Source organism: Grammomys surdaster, unplaced genomic scaffold (assembly GCF_004785775.1).
Source record: "Grammomys surdaster isolate TR1022 unplaced genomic scaffold, NIH_TR_1.0 125889, whole genome shotgun sequence".
In the NCBI taxonomy this organism is placed as follows: Eukaryota; Metazoa; Chordata; class Mammalia; order Rodentia; family Muridae; genus Grammomys; species Grammomys surdaster.
In genome coordinates, this window is record NW_021620714.1 from 3,706,646 (window position 1) to 3,715,770 (window position 9,125).

The 9,125-nt window shown below is 41.9% G+C and overlaps 1 protein-coding gene across 3 annotated transcripts in view; it reads right to left on the minus strand.

Annotated features, from left to right (window-relative positions):
• Nucleotides 1-9,125, minus strand: part of Osbpl11 (oxysterol binding protein like 11) — a 66,243-nt gene that overhangs the window by 24,918 nt on the left and 32,200 nt on the right. For all 3 annotated transcript variants that reach the window (XM_028752264.1, XM_028752265.1, XM_028752266.1), the window contains 2 exons: nt 6,454-6,655; nt 3,865-4,010 (listed from right to left, as the gene is read on the minus strand). In XM_028752264.1, the coding sequence (XP_028608097.1) occupies nt 3,865-4,010; nt 6,454-6,655 (348 nt within the window). The remainder of the gene's footprint in view (nt 1-3,864; nt 4,011-6,453; nt 6,656-9,125) is intronic.

The following is a 9,125-nucleotide window of genomic DNA, read 5'->3' on the forward strand; positions in this document are numbered from 1 at the left end:
TAGAACAACTCTAGAATAATAGTTTTCAGTATTAAAAAATTATTTTCCATTTACTTACTTTGTATGTATGTATATGCTGTACATGTGTATGCATGTGTGTGTGTGGGTGTACACATGGAAGTCAGAAGACAACATGAGGGTATCAATTCTCTCCTTCTTCCTTGTGGGTCCCACAGATTGAACTTAAATTGTCAAGCTTGGCGGCAAGTGCCTTAACCACTGGGCCATCTGCTGGCCCAGTTCTCATTACTTCAAAACAGTAAACAAACAAGCCAACAAAAAATCAAATAATTTATTGGAATAAGAAAATAAAAAAAAAATTTTTTTTTTGAGACAGGAACTTGTAATGTAGACCAGGCTGCATGGAACTCAGAGATCTGCCTGCCTCTGCCTCCCAAGTGCTGGGACCAAAGGCCTGCACCACCACACCTGGGAAGAGAAATTTTAACAGCTAAATGCTAACTCTAAACCTTAGAGTGAAGAAAAGAATTCAGAAGGTTCTCTTTTTCTCTGGCTTGTCAGAGGTAGCACAGGATGGCCCTGAGGTTTGTGCTGCTGAGACTGAAAGTGTATACAGTCACACCCAGCTGGACACTCTCTTTATTTTTTAAATAAATATTAATCATTATCTTTTAAAAAGCTTAAACAAAAATCACCATTCTACCAGATTGCCGCTTGCTGCTCTTTTTGTCTTGATGTCAGTTGGGGGCAGTAGGAAGCCACAGAATGAAGGTGCGCGTGTACGAGCTTAAATGTACGTGGATGTTCGTGGCACACTGGAGGTAAGAGGACTCTGTGGGAAGAACCTGGATCCTGAGTCTCTGCACTGAGCCATCCTGCCAGTCCAGGATCTATGGCTTTCTTTATTCCAGTTTGATGGAAGTGCACTTTCTCCCTTAGCGGACAGTAAACTGTTTACTACTGTACCACTGTGAACAGAAGGCATAAAGGTCTCTTCTGCCATGCCTGAGCAGAGTCTAACAGCCTTTACAGCAACAAACGTCTCTGCATATTTTCTGTCTGCACGAGGTGATCTAGTCACATTAGAAGGATCTGGAACTAGAGCAGCCTCCTCCTCCCAGATCCTGTGCCTCATCCCTTACGACAGTCTTATTTTGCTTCCATCATGCCGGGCTATCACCTTCAGTGTATGGTCATTCACTAGTGACTCTCTTTTCTCCAGAGCTATGCTTGTATCATCTGGAGTGTTCCCAGAAGCATTATTACATATCCCCTTCCTTTAACGTTCAACATTCTCAGAACCACACTAAACCTTGCTCTGAAGGAACTTTCTGATTTTCCTGGCTTTATGACTAGCAATACAATTTTGTTATTTTGGCTCAAAACCTTCCAATGTGCCATAGTCTGACTGACCTTTGTCGTTTGAAATGCACGTTGCTGATTCACTTGCCTTTATTTCTACTTCACAGTCTTTATCACAATTGAATTCCAAGTCCCATCATATACCAATCCCCGATACACCCCTCCCCCGGGCGCATGGCCCTCCTGTCTCTCACAGAAAGACTATGTTTTGCCTGAGTTCTTTGGGAGCATGGCTCATACTGTATGCTATAAAGCAATGGTGCAGAATATTATTATCATTATTAGTTTTTTTGAGACAAGGTTTCATAATATAGCTATAGCTCACTCTATAGACCAGGCTGGCCTTGAACTCACCAAGATCCATATGCCTCTACCTACCAAGTGCTGAGGTCAAAGGTGCACACCACTGTGCCCAACTTTTTTTTTTTTGTTTTTTTTTGGTTTTTCGAGACAGGGTTTCTCTGTGTAGCCCTGGCTGTCCTGGAACTCACTCTGTAGACCAGGCTGGCCTCGAACTCAGAAATCCGCCTGCCTCTGCCTCCCAAGTGCTGGGATTAAAGGCGTGCGCCACCAACGCCCGGCTTGTGCCCAACCTTTGACTCACATTATTAAATGAAAAATTCTGAGTTCAACATCATCAGGCAGTAAACATGAATTACTACAGGAGCCCTGCCCAGGTAACTCTTTTATTCTGAAATCCACTTGTGCCATCTACTTCTCAAACCCTGCCTCTGTTCAGAGCCATTTAAAATCTTTGTCTCCAAAGCATTCCTCTTCGACATCACTCCATATTCCTAGTCTTTCTCTGATGGGCCAGATCACAGGAGTGTAAGTCCTATCTATTAAGGAAAGATGTTTCACACCACCACCTACGTGATTCAGGGTACAGAAGGTGTGGGTACAAGTAGAGTCCACACTCTTCAGTGAAAGCACTACACTTCTCATTTGTGCCTCTCCACTAATTCCAGAGAGCCTGGAAACTGTGTGTGTGTGTGTGTGTGTGTGTGTGTATGTGTGTGAATGAGTGTATTTTCTTATTTAGTCTGCTTCCCTGGACTTTTCATGTTCCTGGCTCCAGGGCTCTTTCATAAATTCAAAGATTTTGCCAGGTTTGGAAGTCTAGTATCTTATCTTTAAAGAAAGACCTTTTTTTGTTGTTGTTTGTTTGTTTGTTTTCAAACTCACTCTGTAGACCAGGTTGGCCTCGAACTCAGAGATCCTCCGGCCTCTGTCTCCCAAGTGCTGGGATTAAAGGCGTGTGCCGCCACCACCCAGCCAAAGAAAGAACTTACTAGTATAAAAATAACTATAAAACCTTCATTATTCTTGACTAAGTAATTATATCAGGGGTATAATATAAAAACTAACCAAAAATCACAGGAGGGAAATAATAGTTAACAATAGTATTTTTATAATGAAAATAAAGATAAACTAGATATTTAACAACAGGGATATCAACTCAGTATCTTATTTTGACTTTCAAACATTAATTATATAAGCCAGAACACAAGATAAAAAATAGCTTCAACTATATATGTAACTATGGTAGCCATAAAAATAGCAGACATGAACACAGAAGGCAAAGCAAACAAAATGTAAAAACAATGCAATTTGTAACAACAGTTGTCTCCAGCAGAATACAACACTGTAGCTCCTGGAAACAGAAAAGCAGCACTTTACCTAACTACTGAAGCCCAGGTCTAGCAGTGCTCCAGAGTACCGTCTCTAACAGGCACCTTAAGGAGCAAAGTTTACAGCCTCACTGCAACTTTAAGCTTATAAATGTAATAGCAATGATTTGTTTTTTTGTTTTTTTGGTTTTTCGAGACAGGGTTTCTCTGTATAGCCCTGGCTGTCCTGGAACTCACTCTGTAGACCAGGCTGGCCTCAAACTCGGAAATCCGCCTGCCTCTGCCTCCCAAGTGCTGGGATTAAAGGCGTGTGCCACCACCGCCTGGCATAATAGCCATGATTAATAAACAAAATTAATTTAAGACTGGCTGGTGGTGACACATTCCTTTAATTCCAGCATCCAGAAGGCAGAGGTAGGCAATTCCCTGAGTTAGAGACCAGTCTGAACTATCAGGACAGCCAGGGCTACAAAGAGAAACCCTGTCTTGGAAAACAAAACAACAACAAACTCCAGAGTACTGGGAAGCTGGGTGCGGCACCAATGAGATGAGGACTGTTGATAGCTCAACCACAAGTAGGGCTATACATTAAGTTCTAGGCTAGCCAGGGGAGAGTGAGACCCTATCACAAAAACAAAACAAAACAAACAAACAAACAAACAAAACAAGTATCTATCAGGCAAAAGTAAACCCAAACTAAAAAGAGGACGTTATTCTACCTGAAAAATCCATGTTCAAGTTCAACTAAGTAGGACAACATTTAAAAGCTGCAAGCAGGTTAGCTGCTCTCACTAGAGTGAGAGCACACCACCTCTGCTGACACAACTGCCTTAGCAACAAAAACAACACCATTCCCTTTTTACGGATTCCTCATTTCTTCCATTAAAGTCAAGTTTTCATATTACCTTACCCTTGCTAACACTCCAGATTCTGCAGCGCACTGCGCTTCCGGGGCTGCCATGGGCTTGCTCGGCTCGGTTGCAAAGGGCTGCTCAGCTCCATTTTTATAGTGGTTTGATAAAGGTATCTTTGGTTCCAACCACTCAATTGTCGTCCCTGATGAAGTAAGAGAAAAATTTTGCGAAGGCTTGCTCATAATCTGGGTAAGTGAGCAGATCTGGATTTCATTGAACAGTTTTGTTTTGACTCTACAAGGCTAAGGCAGCTCAACCTGTGCTGAAAGGAGACAGCTGCTCAGCCTCATTAGCATGAGCACCGTGACTGGGTGATCTACAACAGGCAACTTGAAATGAGACACTAGGTAAAAGAAATCAACCCTGAATAGGGCTGGTCTTGCTTCTTAGGGGAGTCTGAGAATCATGAAGGGCGCTCCCAAACACTCAATTAGCCATTGGTATCAATTATGTCCCTCTAATAATCAAAATGTATATAGTTAGACTTTAGTGGGGAGCCACTCCAGGAACCTGAGATGGTGAAACAGCATTATCTGTTTAAAGTAGGGATTACAATTTTCCTAACCAATCAAAATAACCCACTGGCTCTAATGTAAACACCGCACACATATATTCTTTATTTAAGTCATTAAAAGCCTAATATAACTTTTAAACTGAATTTTTTCTCTACTGAGTAAATAGAGCTGACCTAGTGAAATTCAGTAGTCACATTTAGAGACTTGTCATCTTCTCAGTTAATGAGTCAATGGTCTCTTGTTACCCTCAACTAGTCGAACAAAGTAGATTCTATGCCTAATCAATAATGGAAATGTTCCACTTGATTTCAGGAGCTGATCTGGGTTTCCCAGAAGCTAGGTTATGGAGTGCAAGAATAAGGAATACTCAGACTACTAACAGAAAGAGAATAGGAGGACATTTACTAAGTCAAACGTCAGACTTCTGAAGAGAAATAAATGCCAAATTACCCACCAGGCTAGTAGTGTCTTGCCTCCTTCAATGGCAGTTGGCATTAAGGGAGCACTGAGACTGAAGGAACGTCCTGGCTAAGGTCATGGGACCTATTGTAAAGTTGTACAGAAATGAAAACAGTCTCCCTTTAACTTAAAATAACTATTTTTGCTATCACTATCCAGATTTTTTCTAAAAATAAAAGACACATGACCATTAATTAAAAGACCCGTTTTAGGAGGCTACTGAGCTGACTAGAAACTATAAGACTTTATCAAGCCAATGATCTGACAACAAGGTCCCTCCAAAGCAACACACACACAACTGAGTCTTTAGATAAGATATACTCAGACACTATAGTCCAGGCACAGTAATACACACTTCTCATCCTTGCACTTAGGAAGCTGGGACAGGAGTAGCTGAGGCTAGCCTGGGATACATAGTAAGTTTAGTCAGCCCAGGCTAATTAGTGATACATTATGCATGAATTAGTAAGATGAAAGTATGATTTCATGGAGTTAAATTTTCTCCTGAATACAGATTTCATTTTTCATGTCACAGAATAATTTAATTTACTCATACATCTTTTCTTAGTCATGAAGAAAACATTAAAAAATAAGACTGTATTAGTTTAAACCATACTAAAGTTTCTCAGCTGTTTTAAATGATAAATACCATTTAATCTAGTACCAAGCACCAGTGCTGCCTGATAGACTTTTAAACATTAAATAGTACAGACTAGAAAGAAGCTGTTTCTAAAAATAAATAAATAAATAAATCTTTAAAAAAAATTTTTAAAAAGGGGGGCTGGAGAGATGGCTCAGTGGTTAAGAGCACTGACTGCTCTTCCAGAGGTCCTGAGTTTAATTCCCAGCAATCATATGATGGCTCACAGCCATGAGTGATAGGGTCTGATGCCCTCTTCTGGGGTGTCTGGAGACAGCTACAGTGTACTCACATACATGAAATAAATAAATAAATCATAAATAATATTTGAAAGAACTTGCTTCATTTTCCCAGCAAACTCATTAACCAAATTAGCTAATATTTCTTATACCAGGGTAGCTCATCTAATGTTCAAATTAGAAGAGTAAACCAAAGTACTCAGTTAAGGATGTAATACAGCCAGTAAAACGCGACTCAGCATAAGAATGTAACTTGGAAAATATTCCTGATATTTAGTGAAAAACACATACTAGGGTATGACCTAATACGACACAGTACAGTGTAGTTCTAAGGAGTAAATGAGCACCGGACAGAGCTGGGGGTCCAGACACGCTGGCATGACTCTGCCCTCAGTACCTGAAAACAAGGATGCAGAGGAATGCCACTCATTTTAACAGAAACTGAGCTGTACATTTACCTCTGACATGCTGAGTCTGAGGTCTCTAAAGGCATATTCCATAATGTTAATTAAATATTAGAACTAAAATCATTCTGAATTCCAAAAGAGGACACAATCAGGAAGTGTGACTCACACTAGTGTGCCAACTAAAAACCAAGAGACTCAATCAACTGAGTTTTTTCCTTCCCTTCCTTCTTTTTAAAAAAATATTTTCCCAGCATTAGAGTGATACAAATGCAGCCCTTTCCATGTCTTAAGGCCGACATTAAACCCTCCCTAACCTCTGACTTACCTGAGGGCAGGGCACCCTTCTGGTGTGACGCATGCTGCAGCTGCAAAATGTGAAAGCAGTCGTTCAAGCAGTTCAAAGTTGCCATGGAAGTAGCTTTGAGCATCAAGAGGTCCTGGTCCAAGGAACTGAGAAGGCCAGAAGCAGGAAGGCACTCGATCCGTCTAATTAGGTCTCGTTGTTGTCCTTCCGCATGAGACATCATCTGAGGAAAACAGCAGTCCTGTGGCTCGCACTCACGGCATGACACAGGTAGTGCTTGCGGGTCATTTTGTCTGCATACATATATGTGTGCCACACACATGTAGTGCCCTCAGAGGCCAGAAGAGTGCATCAAATCCCTTGGGACTGGAGCTACAGATAGTAGTGTGCCACCACATGGGTGCTGGAGATTGAACCCAGGTCGTCTGTAAGAGCAGCCAGTGCTCTTTACCACTCCAGCCCTGGCTAGGCTATTTTCAACTAAAGGGCATTTAATGGTGCTTACCAACTGAAGACTGTGACCTTTAACAGCTCTACTTTTTCTCTGGAGGCAATAAAGCTCAAAATGCTTGCACTTTCTGCTAACAGTATTACTTTATCCAAGAATGTTCACAGAAAGAACATTCAGAACACTGCCAACAGCAGTACTAAATTTGTAATTCCACAGTTAAAATTAATTTCCACCCTGGGCCCTCAATCACTTTCCTCTGATACTTTAGTCAGGCTCGATGTGGACAACTGTGAAAACATTATAGTCCCTACCCTATCCTTCACTGACTTTCTAGTTCCCTACCCTATCTGTCACCTAACCTCCCAGTCCCCTGCCTCATCCCTCACCTAACCTCCCAGTCCCCTGCCTCATCCCTCACCTAACTTCCCAGTCCCCTGCCTCATCCCTCACCTAACCTCCCAGTCCCCTGCCTCATCCCTCACCTAACTTCCAGTCCCCTGCCTCATCCCTCACCTAACCTCCCAGTCCCCTGCTTCATCCCTCACTTAACTTCCCAGTCCCCTGCCTCATCTCTCACCTAACTTCCCAGTCCCCTGCCTCATCTCTCACCTAACTTCCCAGTCCCCTGCCTCATCTCTCATCTAACTTTCCAGTCCCCTGCCTCATCCCTTATCTAACTTCCTAGACAAGAGGTCTTGACTTCTTGTTCTTGCTATTGTTAGGCTGGCTTTAGAGTAAGTTCTACATTAGAAACTTTTCAGAAAAAAAAATTTTAATAAGACATTCTTTGATTAGGAGCCTTATCCACCACCACCACTTCTGCCTACTTGCCACCCCAAGTCTCTCTCTGTAACTTGGACTGTCCTGGGATCAGGCTGGCCTTGAACGTCCAGAAATACACCTGCCTCTACCTTCCGAGTATTGAGATCAAAGGTGTGTACCACCACGGCCCAGCTCAAAAATTTAATTTTTTAAATTCTTATTTATGTGGATGTGTGTATACCTGCTAATTTGTGTGTGCAGCACATGCATGCAGTAAAGAAGGCATCAAATCCCTTGGGACTGGAGCTACATACAGATAGTTGTGTGCCACCATGTGGGTGCTAGAGAATGAACCCATGTCCTCTGCAAGAGCAGCCAGTGGTCTTAACCACACAGAGGGACATACAAGCACATGCACATACAGAGAGAGTAAGAAAAAAAAAAAGCTTCTCAACAAAGAAAGTCTAGGCCCGTAAGAATTCACTGCTATATTCAACCAGACTTCTTCTGTTTATTTTGAGACATAGTCTCACTTGTGTAGCTCTGACCAACTAGGAACTCACTATATAGATCAGTCTGGCCTTGAATTTACAGAGATCTGCCTGCTTCTGCTTTGAGAGGGTTGGGATTAAAGGCACGCACTGCTATGCCCAGTACTTGGCCAGATGTTTAAGGACGAATTAACAGCAACAGTCCTGAAAGTATTCCATTAAAAAGAAAGGGAAGGAACAGCCCCACCCTCAGAAGCCTGTTACCCCATCTGGTAAGAACACACCACAAAAGGAGAAGATGGAGCTGGGACACAGGAGCTCAGCAGCAGAGCATTTGCGTAGTATGAATAAGTCTTATGTTCACTGGGGGATGATGGGTGGTGGTGACTACAGGCTCTGAACAACATAGATGCAAAAAAGAAAACCTTAACAATTCAATCCTTTATGCTAAAGTGCCCTGCTAAGTTAGGTATAGAGGATCACATCTCACCATGATAAAGACTACATACAACACAGCCACGACCAAGCTATTAAATAGGGAAAATGTGAAGTATTTCTGCTGACATCAGGAACAAGGTGTGTCCACTCTCACTACTACTCTTATTTAATGTAATTGTTGAAATTAGGGACAAAGCAATAAAGCATGGGAAATCAAATTGTCCCTTTGCTCATAATATGATTCTATACTTAGAAAATCCTAACAATTTTACCAAAAGACTCTTAGAACTAAAAAAGGGCTGGAAATGTAGCTCAATGGTAGAGTGTTTGTCAAGATCCTGGGTTCATTCTCTAGCAGTGCAAAACAAGACAAAACAAGACAAAAGTGCAGGTAGAGAACAATGTGCCTGCAACACCAGCACTTGGGAGGTTAGGGCAAGAAGACTGAAGTTTAAAAATCAACCTGGTAGATACTACAAGACTCTATCTCAAAATGATGATGGTGGTGGTGGTGGAGGTGACAGTGGTGGAGGTGACAGTGGTGGAGGTGA